The 20,997-nt window shown below is 40.6% G+C and overlaps 1 protein-coding gene and 1 long non-coding RNA gene across 11 annotated transcripts in view; one reads left to right on the top strand and one right to left on the bottom strand.

Annotated features, from left to right (window-relative positions):
* Positions 1 to 20,997, bottom strand: part of fgd4a (FYVE, RhoGEF and PH domain containing 4a) — a 73,685-nt gene that overhangs the window by 19,398 nt on the left and 33,290 nt on the right. For 4 of the 10 annotated variants that reach the window (XM_047392165.1, XM_047392174.1, XM_047392192.1 and 1 more), the window contains exons 2-4: positions 19,330 to 19,413; positions 2,556 to 2,711; positions 967 to 1,156 (exon numbers count right to left, since the gene is read on the bottom strand). In XM_047392165.1, coding sequence (XP_047248121.1) covers positions 967 to 1,156; positions 2,556 to 2,711; positions 19,330 to 19,413 — 430 coding nt within the window. Of the gene's footprint in view, positions 1 to 43; positions 84 to 966; positions 1,157 to 1,886; positions 1,981 to 2,545; positions 2,712 to 2,852; positions 2,875 to 3,180; positions 3,269 to 11,031; positions 11,126 to 19,329; positions 19,414 to 20,997 lie in introns of those variants that run through there. The other 6 variants (XM_047392201.1, XM_047392210.1, XM_047392216.1 and 3 more) reach the window with 6 other exon arrangements.
* Positions 2,676 to 20,861, top strand: LOC124884357. The gene is made up of 3 exons (XR_007042421.1): positions 2,676 to 2,810; positions 6,900 to 7,146; positions 20,436 to 20,861. It is a non-coding gene; the product is annotated as an uncharacterized LOC124884357 (long non-coding RNA).

Raw genomic sequence — 20,997 nt, 5'->3', positions numbered from 1 at the left:
AAAACATGTAGTTTAAGAGAGCAGTTACACAAAGAGCTCCTACCGTTCTCTCCTGGGTTTAATCTGGCAACAGTGAGTCCTGCTGTCCGTCGGCTGAATGAGGACCAGTGTTTCCCCTCGCCTGTACAAATCTCCTTTCATCCCCTCACTAACGCTTCGCTTGTCAGACACAGACTAATCTCCACTCGCTTGTCTAAGGTACACTCATTTACACAGAGCTGACTTCAATCTGACTTCTTCTGCTCTTCATTTTCTTAAAATAACCTCCTTAAACCCAGATGTTGGCAAAGATAAACTCTTCTGTCACTTTGATTACAACAGCAAATTGAGGGTGTTTTATTACAAAAGCGCTAGAGGGACATAAATGAAGTTAGTCAAGAAGAACCACCTAATTATAACAAACTCCCCCTTTGTCTGTTGGATCAGGGGTCTCCAGCCTTTACGACCGGGAGCCATTTTGCCCTCAGTCCAGCTGAATAAAACCAGTCTAGAGCCACTAATGTTCCTGGACAAGGACATCTTATAACATTTGAGAATTATCTACTGTATGAAATATGTTGTCATTTTTAAAGAACTCTATTTCTATTTTTATGTTTTAAAATAAAACAAAAATGTCTGCACAAAGAGGATGGATACATTTTCCTCTATGGGATGTTAATATAAATTATGTAAAAAAAACAAGCACATAGTTTCCAACCTACAGGCAAGAAAAATATTACTTGTTTAATGTTCTGTTCTGGACATTTAATGGATGTATCCATGAAAAAAGTGCTAAAACCTGGACATGTTATCATATTGAGGTATAAACATTAGTTGGTTCTTTTTGACCATTTTTAGCCAAAGTTATTAAAAGCCATTGTGAAAAGTCCAAAGAGCCACTTGTGGCTCCGGAGCCGCAGGCTACAAACCCCCCTGTGTTAGAGCATTCACTTCATATTAAACACCAGAGAGAGCAGAGACCCTTACCTGTTAACCTCAAAGCGACTGATCAGGTCTGACACTTTGGACTGTTTGTCTCTGACCCTTTCAAGGGTCATACCCCCTGGTTTTCCTCCTTCCTCCTCCATTATGAGTCCAACTGGGGATTTCTGGATGATGCCCAGCGAGGGCAGGAATGGGGACACTGGGCTCAGGAGGTGTGCTGGCTTTGGTGGTACTGAAGAGGAGTCAGAGAAAGAAAACATGACTGTGTGCTGATGAATGCATTGATGGTTATCACAGCTGGAAATATGACACTGCAGTTCCAATCTGAAGCTGAAGAGGGCAGCAGAATCTGTCCTAAGTGACAATTTCCAGGCTTTAACGTTAAAGCTTTATATTTGTTAAAACTACTGAGCCCCACATTTACAGAGCTGGGAAAAAGTGTTTACCTAATACAGATTTCTGCTTCTTTTGGCACATTTAAATGTTTCAAGTGAAATAATTTTTTATCATCAGACAAAGATAACCTGAATAAAAAACAAAAAGCTGTTTTTTAACCATTATTTCATTCACTAAGGAAAAAAATCTCTCAATGCTAACCTGGCCCTATGTGAAAAGCCTGATTACTGCCAGACCCGTAGAATCAATAATTCTTTAAACAGAATCTGTCTAACAACATAAAGAAACACATTAAAGCAACTCAATACAGATCTCATGTTCTGCAGGCCTCAGTTAAAGTCAGAGTTCACCTACACCCCTTTTCCACCAATGCAGTTCGGTTTCTGAATGTGATTTTGAACTGGTGCTTCCACCTAACAAAAACAGGTTCCAGGGAGCAAATTATGGTTCAACTCAGTAACCTCAGAATACCTAGTTTATCTGCTCAAACGTGACCTCACCTGTGGGCAGGTCAAAGCTGGAGGCAATAGAAACAACAAGCATGGCAGCAAAGACAAAGAACATACCATGCTACCACACTTTGTGTGACGCCCACTGTTGATGACCCATGCTTGGTTCCCAAAACTGCTGAATATGCTCATCGGTTCTGACCAAAACACCAAAGTTTGACGGCAGCTGAAGCTGTTGTTTCGCTGGAAAAGAGGCTAAAGAGACTGGGCAAAAAGGGCCTCCATGTGGGAGTTCTAAGGCCAGAATCAATGCTGACCCAACAAAACATCAAAACCCATCTCAGATTTACCGAAGAACAGCTGTTGCTTCGTTAACCACTTAATAGGTTTGGGGGGATTCACCTTTCCACAAATAGTCAGGTTGGTTTGGAGTTTTTCATCCAATAAGGGAAATCATGTATTCAGGTTATCTTAGTCTGATATTAACATTTATTTGATGATCTAAAACAGAAATATGTTACGGGGCAGAAACTAGTTCACATCAACTGAGTTCACAGGTTTATAATTTAATTTACAGCAGCGGGAAGGAAGAAGTTCTTCATTATTGTGTTTGTAGAATGATTAACTGAACTCAAACAACAGGGGTTCACTGGTCTCATGGTTGGCTTTTTCAGGGACACAAACTCAGTCATTAACTGAACTATAAACCCTAAATTATTCAGCACATCATGTTTTTGTAATGATTTACATGTTGGACTTAATTTATAACAACCCACCAATATGTACCTTGTGGTTTAGACGGTAGCAGAGTCCTGCTTCCAGGTACTCTTCCATTGACTCCTCCCCTGCTCCTGTCAGCTGTCCCTCTAAGTGCCCGATTCAGACACTCCTGCAGGATGGGCGAGCAGCTGCTGGCTTTGCTTGGCGAGCTGCAGGTAAGAGCTGAAGGACGCACAGACAAAGAATGCACATCCATCAGCCAAACATCAAGATTTGAACAGACATGGATGTAGACACACAGATGGTCACTTCATTATGAAGGTAAGCTGTCGCAGCGATCCTGATGAACACAACAGCATGCACCTGGAGACACTGTGGTTTACATTATAGCAGCATTAGCTACTGAAGATGGTGCTGTGGAAGGGCTGAAGAAGTTCGTTCTCTGCAGAGGTGGTCCAGAACAACTACTGATGAGCAAAACTTCTCACAACTTAAAAGACACTCTGAAGCTCAACAGTTAATCATAATGTTCTTGACTTGTCATATTTCTAACATACAATGAAATATAACCAACAGTCCACATGTTTGAGGTGTTCTAGCTCAAGAACACCTGATGCAACAGACAAAGCCACTGACTAGTTGCATCAGGTAAGCTTGAGACCACACCTGTTTTTCAAATGTGTGCTCTTACAAAGAACATAATTCAGGTTGGTTGAATCAGCGTTGAGACTGCAATACTCATTGACACTTAGTGTTAAATTAGGATAAAATCCTTATACATACACACACACACATACACACATATACATATACAGGGGTTGGACAATGAAACTGAAACACCTGTCATTTTAGTGTGGGAGGTTTCATGGCTAAAGTGGACCAGCCTGGTAGCCAGTCTTCATTGATTGCACCAATAGGATGACAATGCACCAATACACACAGCAAGACTGGTGAAAGATTGGTTTGATGAACATGAAAGTGAAGTTGAACATCTCCCATGGCCTGCACAGTCACCAGATCTAAATATTACTGAGCCACTTTGGGGTGTTTTGGAGGAGCGAGTCAGGAAACGTTTTCCTCCACCAGTATCACGTAGTGACCTGGCCACTATCCTGCAAGAAGAATGGCTTAAAATCCCTCTGACCACTGTGCAGGACTTGTACAGGTCCTTCTCAAAATATTAGCATATTGTGATAAAGTTCATTATTTTCCATAATGTCATGATGAAAATGTAACATTCATATATTTTAGATTCATTGCACACTAACTGAAATATTTCAGGTCTTTTATTGTCTTAATACGGATGATTTTGGCATACAGCTCATGAAAACCCAAAATTCCTATCTCACAAAATTAGCATATTTCATCCGACCAATAAAAGAAAAGTGTTTTTAATACAAAAAACGTCAACCTTCAAATAATCATGTACAGTTATGCACTCAATACTTGGTCGGGAATCCTTTTGCAGAAATGACTGCTTCAATGCGGCGTGGCATGGAGGCAATCAGCCTGTGGCACTGCTGAGGTCTTATGGAGGCCCAGGATGCTTCGATAGCGGCCTTTAGCTCATCCAGAGTGTTGGGTCTTGAGTCTCTCAACGTTCTCTTCACAATATCCCACAGATTCTCTATGGGGTTCAGGTCAGGAGAGTTGGCAGGCCAATTGATCACAGTGATACCATGGTCAGTAAACCATTTACCAGTGGTTTTGGCACTGTGAGCAGGTGCCAGGTCGTGCTGAAAAGTGAAATCTTCATCTCCATAAAGCTTTTCAGCAGATGGAAGCATGAAGTGCTCCAAAATCTCCTGATAGCTAGCTGCATTGACCCTGCCCTTGATAAAACACAGTGGACCAACACCAGCAGCTGACACGGCACCCCAGACCATCACTGACTGTGGGTACTTGACACTGGACTTCTGGCATTTTGGCATTTCCTTCTCCCCAGTCTTCCTCCAGACTCTGGCACTTTGATTTCCGAATGACATGCAGAATTTGCTTTCATCCGAAAAAAGTACTTTGGACCACTGAGCAACAGTCCAGTGCTGCTTCTCTGTAGCCCAGGTCAGGCGCTTCTGCCGCTGTTTCTGGTTCAAAAGTGGCTTGACCTGGGGAATGCGGCACCTGTAGCCCATTTCCTGCACACGCCTGTGCACGGTGGCTCTAGATGTTTCTACTCCAGACTCAGTCCACTGCTTCCGCAGGTCCCCCAAGGTCTGGAATCGGCCCTTCTCCACAATCTTCCTCAGGGTCCGGTCACCTCTTCTCGTTGTGCAGCGTTTTCTGCCACACTTTTTCCTTCCCACAGACTTCCCACTGAGGTGCCTTGATACAGCACTCTGGGAACAGCCTATTCGTTCAGAAATGTCTTTCTGTGTCTTACCCTCTTGCTTGAGGGTGTCAATAGTGGCCTTCTGGACAGCAGTCAGGTCGGCAGTCTTACCCATGATTGGGGTTTTGAGTGATGAACCAGGCTGGGAGTTTTAAAGGCCTCAGGAATCTTTTGCAGGTGTTTAGAGTTAACTCGTTGATTCAGATGATGAGGTTCATAGCTCGTTTAGAGACCCTTTTAATGATATGCTAATTTTGTGAGATAGGAATTTTGGGTTTTCATGAGCTGTATGCCAAAATCATCCGTATTAAGACAATAAAAGACCTGAAATATTTCAGTTAGTGTGCAATGAATCTAAAATATATGAATGTTAAATTTTCATCATGACATTATGGAAAATAATTAACTTTATCACAATATGCTAATATTTTGAGAAGGACCTGTATATGTCATTCCCAAGACGAATTGACGCTGTATTGGCCGCAAAAGGAGGCCCTACACCATACTAATAAATTATTGTGGTCTAAAACCACGTGTTTCAGTTTCATTGTCCAACCCCTGTATATATGTATATATACATATATATTTATATTATGTGTGTATATAATATAGTTTTATTTAAACTTGTGCAATTTGTTTATAGCCAACAGCTGCACAATGAATTTTACAAGTGAACCTAAATTGCAGTGTTGGGAGAATAATTTCAGGTCCAGGTGCATGTTTTGGTGATTCATAACTTGTTCTCTTGGTGTGCAGACCTAAGAGTTGTAGCTGCATGCTGGGCTGCATTTACGTCTTATCTTTTTCTACATTCAAGCTCCTTCGTTTCACAGCTTTTTGGTTTACAAAGATGTACCCTATGTATTTGGACTGAAATGGAAAAACAATATTGAAATATGCTTATAATACAAAAAAGAAGGTGCAACCAAAACAACTAAAATTTTGTAAAGAAAATAGAACTATAGCTAAAAGGTACAAATCTATTAATTTAACCAGAAAGTTCTGTGTTATGGTTTCAAATTGGTGTTTTTGTTAGTAAGGTTGCCTCACTAAAAGAAGGTTCTAGATTTTTTTGCCTTTATATGTGGAGGTGCATTTCTGTCTGGAGCTGTTGTGCGGGTTCTTCTGCAGGGGCCAAAATGATGCATTTTAGGTTATGTGTTTCCTCTACACTGGGAGTGCATTTGGCTGTCTCACTCTTGTCATTTCTGAGATCATTGGGCACCATGGGACGCGTGGATCTTCAAAGAAATAGCTGCAGCCATGGCATGTAGCCGAGATTCTTTACAGGACGAAGCAGGTCTAACAAGTGGAAGTTTACACATAGAAAAAAAATCGTTACTCCTCTTATTTTGCTTCTCAGATTGCAGATATGCCTGAAGCCTCACTGAGCAATCATATTACAAATTAACAGAACCCTCTAAATGCCTGAATGAGAAACATTTACTCCTCTATTACAGTCACAGCCATGAATGTGATTAAGATTAAAAAACAGATACTAAATATTGGCCTGTTGAAAATGACCAATGATCCAACTGATGACCACAAGCGGTGATTTTTACCCAACCAGCTGGTCCCAGACACACCAACATGAGTGTTTAGATGAAGCAACTGAAACAGACAGGCAGTGTTTACAGGAGACTAAATCTACCTCGGTCTGACCTCACAACACACATGCGCACACGCACCCAAAAAAATACCCTTATTAGGAGTTACAGTGGCTAAGCCTTTAAATACTTCCAAACTATGACATTTGTTCATTAGTTTCCATTTTAATGGGACCCTACGTAAAAGGCTGGATACAGAATTTGGAATACGTTTCATTATGGTAAAGATGAGTAAAAAGCCTTCAGATAAATTAATCTTTTAATACAGCAGCAAAGTCTCACCCTGAAAATTTAAGAAGAATTCAATATTTATTCAGTGGGGTAAAAAATCTAACATTAAGGTTTGTAAGTGAAACACTTTTTCATTTACATTTTTAGTCTTTAATTGGATCACTGAGTACTGACAAAGCTTTAATCAATAACTGATGACTTCCTGTTTCCACGGGGTATAAATATGGTATTTATCTCCAACAGTGATTGGGTGAGAGGCTGGGTAAACCTTGGACAGGTCACATGTCCATTACAGAGCAACACAGAGACCAACGAGACATACAACGATGCACAGGACAAATCCTCAGGACAATTTAAAGAGACCAATTAACAGATTGTGGGAGGAAGCCAGAGTACCCAGAGAGACCCATGTATGGACAGGAAGGACATACAAACTGCATACAGAAATAGCCCAGGCTGGGATTCAGACCCAGGACCTGCTTGCTGCAAGGTAACATTTCTAGAAACCAAACACACTTACTGTTTAAAAAAAAAACTAAATGTTCTCATCCATGTTCTTTTTTTAATAAAATGGTGCTGGTTTTCTCAACCATCTGAACTTTTCGTACAAATAAACATCATGTTGCAGAAAACTATCCAACGACATAAACAAGCAGTCAGTTAGTGTAAAATTCACAGAAACAAAATCTGCAAGTATTGGGATGATCAATAAATTGTTTCTGATGTTTTATGGATTAATATTTTGTCTTGTGCATAACTGCATAAAGATTTTTGTACAATCAATAAGCATTTTCTTCCATTTCAAGTATTTTATTGAGTGCAATACACACACTGTCTAAACACCGAGTTCATAAAGAAGAAAATGTCTACTCTACATGTGGCGTGCCTCTCAAGATGCAGTTTGTTTGCTAAAAAATTGTTAGTTTGGGCCAAAAGAGTGCCTTGAGCCCGATATTTATTTTTCCTAACATGATCTTTATCTGGCCAACCCTAAAACAGAAAGAGGGAGAAAGAACCACAGAATCACAGAGTCACAGTTTTAATTTCATCCAGTCTGACCTTAATTAAAGACAAGAGAGCTGTCTGCCTGGAAGCGATCCCATGCTACGTTTGGGACGGCCACCTTCCTAAAATAACTGATTAATTATGAAGACGGCCTCGACAAATTTTTGGCTTCTCCTCTTAGCCACATGGAGCCATTATAAGAAAACAGTCAACAAGTTGTGTGTTTTTATAGAAATAGAGCTCAAATTGTTCCTTAAGAACGTTTCTGGCTGTGAAAGGATCATTCCAGGTGGCCTTTGTCCTGGAAAATTGCAGGAAATCTACTCTCCTCATTTTGGGACTGGAGCTGGAGCAACAGGAACTTCCAGCTGCAGAACAGCTCCACTCAGTTAGCTCCAAGTCGGACTGAAATAACAGATGACTGTTCCAGATAAGATGAAGGTAACATAAACAGAGACAGAGAAGTGAAAGTGTCATTCTCTGGCTTGGTTCTGTATATACCAACTATATACCCTCATGTTCCCATAATTAAAAGCTTGAAAGAAGATTATAACCGCTAAAGATTTCATCTAAATCATTATAGGACAATAAATCTGAATTCGAGGTGTAGTTAGTGAAAACTGAAGCAGCTATAATTGCTTTCTCATAACTGGAGAGCTTGGTGAAAGCTGCTGCTGCCCCTGGTCCCACACTTATTCTAGCATCTTCTCATTAAACCATCTAGGCATGAGTGACAGACCACTGCATTCAGTAAATTACAGGCCGCCAACCACCACCCTGCAGAATAGGTCCATGTGACAACCATGGAAAGAGCTCCGGTGCTCTGCTGAGGAGATGAAAACAGCAGAACGGTCTCTGAAGGGCGCTCAAAGCAGAAGCATGTCATCTCACTTAACGTACCTTATATGCTGATGCCTCTGTGCAGTTCATCTGTAATCTGGTCTTTTAAAGACCTCAAAACTCTTCTAGGTGCTCTGCTGCAAAAGTATAAGTGAGATACTGAGACCTGAGCTGACCTTTGTCTCTGTTCCTGCAGCTAGTAGCTGGATGGGAAGACAGGCCATCATTTAAACCAGCTGCCTCTCCTCTGAAGATGCAAACATTTTATTCCACCACAGACTGCACTGAACCTGCAGGCATCTCCATCTATTTCAGAGCATCTGAAAGCTGTGCAGCAGGGCTGAGATGTTAGTGAAAGGTTTATAAATGTTATCTACAAAATCATTAGAGCAGACGTGTAAAATATGCACGTTTGCACGTTTTTTCTTTTCAAAAATATTATAATAGTTACCCCCCCACCCACTCTTACACCACATTGGCTATTAATAGAACAGCCCTGCGGTTAGAGGACTTGTATATCTGAGAGCTGCCTCTCTGCAACCCTTCTTCTTTCAAAAAACAACCAGTTCTCACACATCTCAGGGGTTGTAAAACCAGTAAAGAGGACAAGAGGAATGCATCAGTCCAACAAAAAGATCTATTTCTGCAACAAAAAAATAAGCAATGTCCCAAAAATAGTGAAACATCCAAACTAAAACCTAAAATAACCTGGTGAGACTGCAGGCACTTAAAGTTTGATGTTCAAACTGTTAAGTAGGTTCAGTAGTTACAGTTTCCCTTTCAGTTTTTCAAAGGCTGAAATTAGGAAAGATTTTCAGTTTTCTAAGAAACATCAGTCAGAAAGGACATTTGTTTTAATAAAATCTATAGATGATGATCGTTTAAAGGCTTTAAGAGTCTGAAGAGATGCTAGATAGACCTTAAAGATACAGAGACCATTTCCTCTTTGCTTCCATCTAACTGCTATCATTTTATTTTTAGCGATTTAACTTTGACTGCCCGAAACGGTTTTGTTCCTTATACTTTAAATTATACATTGACATTTACAGATCCTCTTTTTATTTTCTTGCCCCCTTGTATCTGAGGAAGTTCCTAAGAAACCTTTAATGGTTCAGTTACCGTTTCACTGGAACAAATTATATTTTCAATAAAAAGGTCTAGAAACATCTTTGTTTAAAAGCAAAACATTTGGATATCTTGACGTATAGTTATTTCTATTATTAATTGCCTAGTCTAAAGCAATCTTATGAAGATAATTTATTTTCGTTGTGCTTTTCTGTGTTATCTACCAGTTTGTCATTAATGTGGACACTTGTTGGACCCTTTTAAAAGGTAACAGTGTCTTGCAATTCAAACCCCATAAGGTTTTTTCACTGTTTGTTACATTGGGTGCTGAAGGGAAATGTATACATAGTTTTAAGAATAAAAATCTGAGAAGTGTGGCATGCATTTGTAATTAGCCTCCATGGGACAGATGGATGTTCATGTCTTGGTAGGTCTGCAGTTGGCCCATCCTTCCTCCATGTTGATCTGAGCTCTGGGAGTTGTTCAAAGCTTGGGATGTTGTTGTAGAACCAAACCCTGCTTTAAACTGAACCAGAATGTTCTCTCGGACCTGTCTGCTATGCTCTCTGTTCTTCCTGCTTCTGGTTGTTCTCTGATGTTCTCTAAACATGAAGAACATTTAGTGTTATTAATACTTGTGCAAAATTTAATCGAAATTTATCCAATGTATGCAAAGATGTTCAGTTTAAAATTTTAAATGTCACCTTTTGAGGCTCAGAAGGATAAGCTGATCTAAAAAACATAGTTGGAGGAATAAAACTGAGAAAACTGATGTTTCCTTGAACTCAGTGGACAGGTTTATCTGTTGCTAGTTTCCCTCTCAGCCAGAACATGTTTCAGATTTTTCTCTCCTGCCTGTCACCTGGCCTGCCTGCTTCGTCCTCCACCTGTCCCTGATCTTAATGTTTCTGCCTCGCCTCTGATCCCCCCCCCCACCATTTCCTTCTGGCAAAATGGGTGCTAAAAGCTACGTGATAGAACCAGGTAAAAACAAAAGACACCTTTTTTTATTTTGCGGTGGGTCCACACCCTACCAGCACTCTAGGACCAAACCCAGAAGTGTCAGAGACTGAAACTAAGGCTTTGCCTTCTCACCTTGTAGCCCCATCTCAGATATGTACACTTCTTCCCCTTGACAAACACATTGGTGGTTTAAACTGCAGGTGGCTTTTAGCTCCAGCAGAAATCCCTTGGTAATGCTACTTTATAGTACAAATGTGTAATTTATGAGGTGCAGCATGCCGCCAACACCTGTTTGCATTTAGGCTATTTATTATCCCAAAGGTTGAGACAGTATCAGTGTCCCATAAATCATCAGATAAAATAGCAGCTCGGCAAGAAACCAGATGAGATTTCTCTTTTCCAGCTAATGACCAGGTATTCTGTTGTAGACCAGCTGACCTTTAAAGACAAACAAACAAGAATCCCACCTTCTTCTGAAAGAAATCCCAGGAAATTCACTCACCGTTGGTTTGAGACAGGCAGGAAAATCAGATGTAAAGCCAGCCTTCACTACGGGACTATGCTGTGTGATCCCAGAGGGGAACTAAGTTTAAGCTCCATGCAATCTTCCCAGGATGTGCTGCTGGGAGTGACTCAGCCCAATAAGGAGGTTTAGACAAAAACAAAACCCCTCCCCCCGACAACACCAACCAACACAGGCCAGTTTATAACACAATATAAAGCTACTGATAGGACAGCAGCTATTTCACTTGATTAACTTCACTGACCAATGGAAAGTTGGACTTTATGCATTTTATCTGATTTGTTTGGGTTCAATCATCAATGAAACACAATTATAGTACAGAGATGGTAAAACAAGACCAACAATCCTTATCCTGAGTCCCAGTCAGTCGGGTCAATGCCGGGCAAACATGACAGTAAAACCGATCGAAGTACGTCACACCAGGTCAAATCCAAATAAAGCTCAACAACTAAAACCGCTTCTGCACATTTCTAAACGTTAAAGCATTATTCTGTAAAACCTCACAGTGACAGATGTAACAGTAAAAACCAGGAACTAGTTGTACCTTTAACCAAAGTTGGCTCAGGGATCTGCAGCTCCGACCCATCCATGTTCTGAATGTCCTCAGTGCTGCAGAGCTGCTCTTTGGTGCCTCTGACAGTCAAGTTATATATTTATTGCCGTTCTGAATATTTGCTGGTCGACATCTCTGTACATCAACTCGGATTTGTCGTACAGTTAAAAAGAAGAAGCAAACCTGACCCAGGAAGCTTTCATGCTGACAGTAATGATGTGAAAGAAAAACTTATTGCGAAATTCAACTGAATAAATGTAAAGGCGTGTGCTTGTGATGAAAAATCATTCACGTGTGAACAGTTTGCACTCTGATCAACACCTGGCTGCTCAGTGAAGGGCGTCATAATGCAGCGCAGCAGGACTGGAAGGAATGGCACTACACCTTGCTCTTTCAGTCAACCAGTCAGACCAGTATAGATTCCAGTCACTAATTTTCCATCTGAATCACACTTAAAGCACAACACCTTGCTCTGTTTACAGTGAGATGGGTTTTAAACCTGATGGGAAAGACAAACAGGAGCATTTCAAACCTAAAACTGTAAAAAACCGAATGATTGTGCATTAACTAGTAAAAATGCATCCTCATGCTTGCAGCTATGTGAGGCAACAACAACACAGAGGTAATAAAGCTCAACTTCTGCACATTCCAGCAGCCTTGTTGTTGAAATGTTTTTACTGGTTGCCATTAATAGCGGCTAAAATGGTAAAAAATGTTCACAGATAAAGATGTTTTCCACTCTATCGCCATATAAAGAAATTAAAGAAAACATTATGAGATACCTACAGTCAGTCACACAAACTGTGCTTTAAAAATCAAACTTATCCATCATTAAATAAGCTACTTCAGTGCACCAGTTCTGCTTTCTGCTCTCGGTGGAGGAGGACGCTTTTTCTCTGTCTCCCACCCCCTCCCATATCTGCCCTGCTTCAGCTCTGTGTCTTGTCTTCTTTTTAGAGCCTCTTCTTGCATATCTTCCAAATTCTTAGTTATGGATTTGGTCAGCTGGTCTCTCAATGCAATTGATAAAATTTTCTCGAGGAGAAGACAGGGTGAAGGAGAGCCCAACTTGTCCGGACTGGACGTTTTTCTCTGGTTACACGATGGACTCCTGGCAGAAGTGGAGGATTGTGTGTCTGTCGATAATGTCATTCAAGGATGTGGAAGATGTGTAAATAATTGGATGTTTGATGTCAGGATTTCTGCTTTTTGAAGTCAGCGGTTACCTGGCATATCGAGAAATTCGGAGAATGTCAGCAGCTGTTCTGGCAATTGTAAGGCTGCTTGGCATGTGTGATGGGATCTTCAGGGCGATCAACACTCAGACTGAGATGTTACGTGAGCTGAATCGCAGACTGGATGTGATCCTTACACAGGATCGCAGGCAGGTTGCGGTTCCTGGACTCAGGGATGAAATGGGATAAATCTTGGAGAAAGTTGTTCGCTCGGATCTGGCGAAAGACCAGGAATTTGGCTGTTTGGCTTCGCCTTTGAGAAGCACCAGTGAGACTCTCAAGGCTGACGGAAAAAATTAAGAGTCAGCCTAACCCAAATAATTATTGTTTTTCTAAATCTGGCTCCCCTGCGCGGCCTTGATGGCTGGCTATCTTCAACTTCTCCTGGAAGTTATGTAACCATGACGCTCTGCTCTCTCTGCACCCTCCCTTCCCTGAGGACATCTGTGGACCTGCTCAGAACTTTGTGGCCGGTTGATGTACATTCCAACGTACCATCAAGGACAATGGCCTCTGTGACAGTGCTTCATGGACTTACTCGCACACACTCACATGCTCAAGATAAACATATGCACCCCTCACACCACCTTCACCGTTCCCGGCATGATGTTGTTTTGTCAACTTGTTGCTTCTTTGTTCTGAGGTTTTTTACAATCTCAAACTGTATCCTGCTAAGGATCAAGTGTGAAATATGATTTTTTTTCCTCTACTTTCCTAATGTGGCCTCTTTTCTCATCTAGCAAGGGCAGCGCCTGTGAGTGGGCAGCAAAGCCTCGGTGACCTGTCCCCCCTTGTCTTGTGTCATGATGTATGTTTGGATGGGTTGTACTGGACTTCTAATTTCCCCTCGTGGATCAATAAAGTATCTTTGAATTGAATCGAATTGAATTGAGTTACTTCAACGTAACAGCCCACAATAATTCAGTCTATTCAAATCTTCTGATATTTACTAATGTTTTCATGGAGCAAACAGGATAAAGATTGTTGTTCAAACAGTAAAAAGACATTCTGGTAGTTGTTGGGGGTTTGGAAAGATAACCAGTTCATTGTTATCATCATGAATCTTGATTCTTGTCAATAATTGTGTTTCAGTTAAAGGGTAAGGTAAGTTTATTTATATAGTGCTTTTCAGCAACGAGACACTCAAAGCGCTATACATACAATCACAAAGCAAATAAACACAGATACAGACACAGAAAAACAAATCAAATGAAAAAATCAAACCAGAGGTAATTTAAAAAAGTAAAATAAAATAAAATAAAATAAATAGAATAGAATGATTGATAAGGAAATGAAAGGAAAACTGGACTGAAAACCTAACTAATAATGTTTAGATGGCCCAGTCAAAGGCCACTCTAAACAAATACGTTTTTAATCTTGATTTAAAACAACTTAGGGATTCGGCGATTTTAGTTTTCTGGGAGTTTATTCCAGATTAGTGGAGCATAAGAACTAAAAGCTGCTTCTCCATGTTTGGTTCTGGTTCTGGTTCTGCAGAGTAGATTTGAGCCAGAAGACCTGAGAGGTCTGGGTGGTTGATACACTGACAACAAGTCTGTAATATATTTTGGTGCTAAGCCATTCAGTGATTTATAGACTAACAGAAGTATTTTAAACTCTATTCTCTGAGCTACAGGGAGCCAGTGTAGGGACTTTAGAACCGGGCCGATGTGCTCCACTTTCCTAGTTCTAGTGAGGACGCGGGCAGCAGCGTTCTGGATCAACTGCAGCTGTATGATCCACTTTTTAGGCAGACCTGTGAAGACACCGTTGCAGTCAATTCTACTAAAGATGAACGCATGAATTAGTTTTTCAAGGTCCTGCTGAGACATTAGTCCTTTAATCCTGGAGATGTTCTTTAGGTGATAGAAGGTCGACCTTGTTACCATCTTTATGTTCCTCTGAAGGTTCAGGTCTGAGTCCATCACTACACCCAGGTTTCGAGCCTGACTGGTGGTTTCTAGCTGTATTAACTGAAGCTGTGTGCTAACGTTTAAACGCTCTTCCTTTGGTCCAAAGATTATTACTTCGGTTTTGTTTTGATTCAGCTGAAGATAATTTAGGCCCATCCATGCATTGATTTCTTCTAAGCATTTACCCAGCGCTTGAATGGGTTCATGGTCACCTGGTGACATCGTAACGTATAGCTGTGTGTCGTCTGCATAGTTATGATAACTTACGTTATCGTTTATTAAAATCTGAGTTAGGGGGAGCATGTAGATGGACCCTGGGGGAACACCACATGTGATTTTTGTGCTCTCTGATGTAAAGTTACCTACTGACACAAAAAAGTCCCTGTCCTTCAAGTAGGATTTAAACCAGTTGAGTGCTGTACCAGAAAGGCCGACCCAGTTTTCCAGGCGCTCTAATAAAATGGAGTGATCAACAGTGTCGAATGCTGCACTAAGGTCCAATAATGCCAGCACCGTGGTTCTTCCACCGTCTGCATTTATACAGACACACATGTAGCATTGAGTCAAACAACCCACTGGGCTTCCTTAGACAGATGACTGTTTACTGATTGGTATTATATGCTGAACTCAATTTGATTGTACTGGACTGTAATTAGGATTGAATTGCATGTAAATGGATCTGAGCAAATGATTATGACTGTATTATTATGCCCCGAATTAATCTGATATAAATTTAGACCAAATTGGATTCTATAAAACTGAATATGAACTGAATATTTTTTGCTGTTAAATTCTCACATCTCTTCTTCACTCATATGTTAGTGTAAATATTAAATAGACATTACAGATGGAACAGCTCATAAAAACAAAATCTAAACTGTTGAGTCTGCTTGCTTCAGTTCAGTGCATGTCTGAAAGAGCGTTTTGGCTGTGAGAGCTGGAGCTCTGCAGTCCGTTCAGTCAGTTATGGAAAACAGCAGAGAAGCAAAACAGGCCAAAAGTTTGAGGATCCAACAGCTGCAGCATCATTTTGGTCTGCAGAGTGCAGGAGAACATTTTGGGTTTTGTGCTTCCTGTGATGGCTAAGGTCAGAAAGTGATGCAGGTCATCTGAGTAAATTATGTCTCTGTTGTCCAATCAAAGCTGCCATACCTCATGTTAGAAACTGGTTATCATGGCAATGTCATGCACAGGAGGCTCACAACAGTTTAGAGCAACTTTAAAGTTTGTTCATTATTAATAATTAGTACTGAGCAAGCATTGACAGTGGATAAAACTGCCGCCTGCAGCAATAAGCCCAAGATGTTGGCTCAGCTAGGGAGAAATCACCTGGAAGAGAGCTAGCTAGGAAGCAACACATTTTTAATTGCCTTTCAGTGAAAACTCAGGTTGTTCAAAGACTAACTAAAACCCTCAGGTGTTTCACAGACAAATATGCTGCCTCCTGCTGCTGTGGAGCATGCTGAATTTAAGGATTAGATTAAACTACTGGAGCTACAGCATAAATGCTGCTCCCTCCTGCTGAAACCTCAGCTACACAGTAATTCCTAAACTTCATGCAGAGGCACAATGAGGAATGGTGGAAGAATTGTCTGACTCACCAGATGTAGCCAGGAAATATAACAAACATAACATTATATTGACCTTTTTGGTAGTAACTTAGAACTACAGGTCCTTCTCAAAAAATTAGCATATTGTGATAAAGTTAATTATTTTCCATAATGTCATGATGAAAATTTAACATTCATATATTTTAGATTCATTGCACACTAACTGAAATATTTCAGGTCTTTTATTGTCTTAATACGGATGATTTTGGCATACAGCTCATGAAAACCCAAAATTCCTATCTCACAAAATTAGCATATTTCATCCGACCAATAAAAGAAAAGGGTTTTTAATACAAAAAACGTCAACCTTCAAATAATCATGTACAGTTATGCACTCAATACTTGGTCGGGAATCCTTTTGCAGAAATGACTGCTTCAATGCGGCGTGGCATGGAGGCAATCAGCCTGTGGCACTGCTGAGGTCTTATGGAGGCCCAGGATGCTTCGATAGCGGCCTTTAGCTCATCCAGAGTGTTGGGTCTTGAGTCTCTCAACGTTCTCTTCACAATATCCCACAGATTCTCTATGGGGTTCAGGTCAGGAGAGTTGGCAGGCCAATTGAGCACAGTGATACCATGGTCAGTAAACCATTTACCAGTGGTTTTGGCACTGTGAGCAGGTGCCAGGTCGTGCTGAAAAATGAAATCTTCATCTCCATAAAGCTTTTCAGCAGATGGAAGCATGAAGTGCTCCAAAATCTCCTGATAGCTAGCTGCATTGACCCTGCCCTTGATAAAACACAGTGGACCAACACCAGCAGCTGACACGGCACCCCAGACCATCACCGACTGTGGGTACTTGACACTGGACTTCTGGCATTTCGGCATTTCCTTCTCCCCAGTCTTCCTCCAGACTCTGGCACCTTGATTTCTGAATGACATGCAGAATTTGCTTTCATCCGAAAAAAGTACTTTGGACCACTGAGCAACAGTCCAGTGCTGCTTCTCTGTAGCCCAGGTCAGGCGCTTCTGCCGCTGTTTCTGGTTCAAAAGTGGCTTGACCTGGGGAATGCGGCACCTGTAGCCCATTTCCTGCACACGCCTGTGCACGGTGGCTCTGGATGTTTCTACTCCAGACTCAGTCCACTGCTTCTGCAGGTCCCCCAAGGTCTGGAATCGGCCCTTCTCCACAATCTTCCTCAGGGTCCGGTCACCTCTTCTCGTTGTGCAGCGTTTTCTGCCACTTTTTCCTTCCCACAGACTTCCCACTGAGGTGCCTTGATACAGCACTCTGGGAACAGCCTATTCGTTCAGAAATGTCTTTCTGTGTCTTACCCTCTTGCTTGAGGGTGTCAATAGTGGCCTTCTGGACAGCAGTCAGGTCGGCAGTCTTACCCATGATTGGGGTTTTGAGTGATGAACCAGGCTGGGAGTTTTAAAGGCCTCAGGAATCTTTTGCAGGTGTTTAGAGTTAACTCGTTGATTCAGATGATTAGGTTCATAGCTCGTTTAGAGACCCTTTTAATGATATGCTAATTTTGTGAGATAGGAATTTTGGGTTTTCATGAGCTGTATGCCAAAATCATCCGTATTAAGACAATAAAAGACCTGAAATATTTCAGTTAGTGTGCAATGAATCTAAAATATATGAATGTTAAATTTTCATCATTACATTATGGAAAATAATGAACTTTATCACAATATGCTAATATTTTGAGAAGGACCTGTAAATGTTTTGGATGTCAATTTGAGGCAAAAATCTATTATAACCATTAATTAAAAGCACCCCTCCCCTACATGTTGAATAAAAATTATACCCAAGACTATCAAGAATTATATGCATAATCCAAAATTGCATCATTCTTTCAGTTTAATGGAATGATTTAAAAACTAGAAATGATGGATAATCAATTGCTTCTAAAGACAGCTGCAGGTCATGATCTCAGGGGAAAGGATGGAGGTGATGAAAGAACAAAACAGGCAGGAAACAGGAAGCAGAATTACAAAATGATCAGTAAAGAAAAGAAACAAGCATGAAGTTAGAACAATAAATAGCTTAGGAAAAAATAGCTTAATGGCAGACTTAAAGAGATGTGAAAATGAGAAATCAAGTCTCCAGAGACCAAAGAAAATAACCCATTCATCAGAAACAGACCATGAACTAGACAACTCCCCCTCCCCCTCCACCACCACAACCCACAAACACTTGTTCTAAAAATAAAGCAAAAACCTCCAGCTTTTTATTCTTTTACGCTCTTTAAGTCTGAGTTGGCTTTTCATTCTGCATCCTTCTCTCATGTTTTTAACTGAAAAACTGAAAGAATTTAAACCAATGCATGACCCCCCAGTGTTTGTGGCAGAGCTAAACCTCCAACGCTGCTGAAACAGAAACTACAGGAAATTCTCATCATTGTCACATTTAAATAAAACTAACATCTCAATGACTAAGGTGTACAAATTGCATTGGCACATGTTGATTGCAGGAACCTTTTCCAGGAATCTGGTAGTTTTCTGGGAGTATTCTCCTGTATCTATAGATCTAAATCAGGGATTCTTGCTTTCACAGTAATATTTTAATGGTTTCAACCATGCATGCTCTGAGGCTAAATAAAAACAACCACAATCACCTTGGAGTGTTAACAGATTTTAAGATGGAAGTAAATTAGGTGCTTGTTGCTTCTGCTGTAGACAGGCAAAACAGACTTTACAGTGACTTACAACACATCAATTGTGCAATGACAGTAGCTAAATATAGAAGTTATAAAGTGTAATCGCTGCTAAAGAATCTGCTCTAGTGATATTGCATAAACTCTTAGTTTTAACCCCCAGATCACAACAAATCCCCTGCAGAGGGAGGAGAGACTTTCTCAGTGACAGCGGTCAGGTAGAAATGCACATTAAACAAGCAATCAGGCAAGAAACATTCTGGGTGATACAGTAAAAATGCACCTTCTGTTTGCACCGTAAAGGAAAAACAAACCAAACAAGCAGGTAGCAGGTAAGATAGACAGAGGTGATGCTGCGTACCTCTGGACTGTTGGATTTTCACCGCTATGCAGGCTTCATCGTCAGCGCTTCTGGTCTGGCAACAGGGAGTGTTTGTTTTTCTCTCTGCAACAATAAAACACAAAAAACTAATTTGAAATTTGAAAGATTTTTTCTCCAAAGAAAGAAAAATAGTCGCAAAATAATGCACACAAAGAACTTAACGCAGTTTCAGAGGTTGGGAAAATGAATGACGAGTGAGGGAGCATATCAGGTTCTCCGGCTTTAACAGCAGAATATAAAGATAACACTAAACCAGAGATAACTGAATCTTGTTTTTTATTTTTCTGTGATACTAGTGGCTTTTATTTCATAGTATATGGACAGGAAATGGACATGCAACAAAGGCTGCGTCGAGGACTCATAGCCTCTGTATATGACACACATGCTCCACCACGACTCCTCACACGTCCCCCAGAGATCACACTGGATGTAAAAGATGTCAGACTTTTGAAGTGCTTTTCTTCAAGCTGCATTTATCCAAACCTGGAGCAGACGTTGCTTTGTTTTGTAAATGGAAAGCAGCATACTGCCCCTACGAGACAAAAACCCTAATTAGCCTGGCTGTGATAAGTGGGGCATCATCTGTGGGGAGATCCAGCAGTCGGTTAATATGCACATGAAAGATTAAAGAGAAAAACCGTAGCAGTCATAAAAACAGTGATGAGCTCGTACGTATCACACAGCCCTCAAACCAGATCCTTTCCCACAGATTAGAGCACACAAACATATCCGCGTGATCAAGGAAGCATCAAAGCTGTGATCAGTTCTGTGTTTAACATGACAAAATCACACAAGAACATCATAACTTAGCAACAAAATCTCCTCTAACAAGAATGCTGATTAAAATCCTGATTGTCAAATTTATTTACTGTTCAGTAAATCTGTGGGCTGTGTGGTATCAGTGGTACCAACACTGAACTCTCAGAGGTGTTGGCAGGAAAGAGCAACATGACTGAGGCAAGTGGCGAGTTTTGCCACATTAAAACTAGCACAAACATGTAGCAAAGTCAATTCGAAGGACACGTTTTGTTAGCTTTTATTTCATATTTAATAAAAAATCAATAACATCTGCTTTTATCTTCCAGAGTCAAACGACTGCAGGAAAACAAGAGTCAAGGCAACTCTGAGGTTCAAGGGCACAAGTTGGTACCAACAGGAGGACCAGCAGATGAACGTATGCCCCAGAGCACTGGCTCCCTCTTGTTGTTGTCAATCATTTCAAATGGACACATTTAACTCATGAACTCTCAAATTTAAAACATAAAAGTCTTAAACTGTATTTGGACATTTACATTTTCCAATCATTGTGTCTCTACTTGTTGTAAAACTCTCAAGCCTTTTTTTTCAATTCCGTTTTTTTGCACATTTACAGAGCCTCATAAAAGTATTCAAACCCCTTGAACCCTTTTTACTGGGATTTTATATGACTAGCAAAAAGTTGTGCATAATAGTGAGATGGAAGGAATATGATGGTTTTACAAAATGTTTTTACAATAAAAATCTGAAAAGTGTGGCATAAATGTATATTTCACTCCATCCCTCTTCCCATCAACTCTGACTTGCACACATTTGGCACCTAATTCACAGGAGGTTCACAGTTTTATTGTCCTAAACCAAGTATTTAGGACTGATCTGTGCAGATGTAAC

The sequence above is a fragment of the Girardinichthys multiradiatus genome, chromosome 2 (genome assembly GCF_021462225.1).
Source record: "Girardinichthys multiradiatus isolate DD_20200921_A chromosome 2, DD_fGirMul_XY1, whole genome shotgun sequence".
In the NCBI taxonomy this organism is placed as follows: Eukaryota; Metazoa; Chordata; class Actinopteri; order Cyprinodontiformes; family Goodeidae; genus Girardinichthys; species Girardinichthys multiradiatus.
Note: the sequence above shows the minus strand (reverse complement) of the source record. Positions and strands in the feature narration are given on the sequence as shown.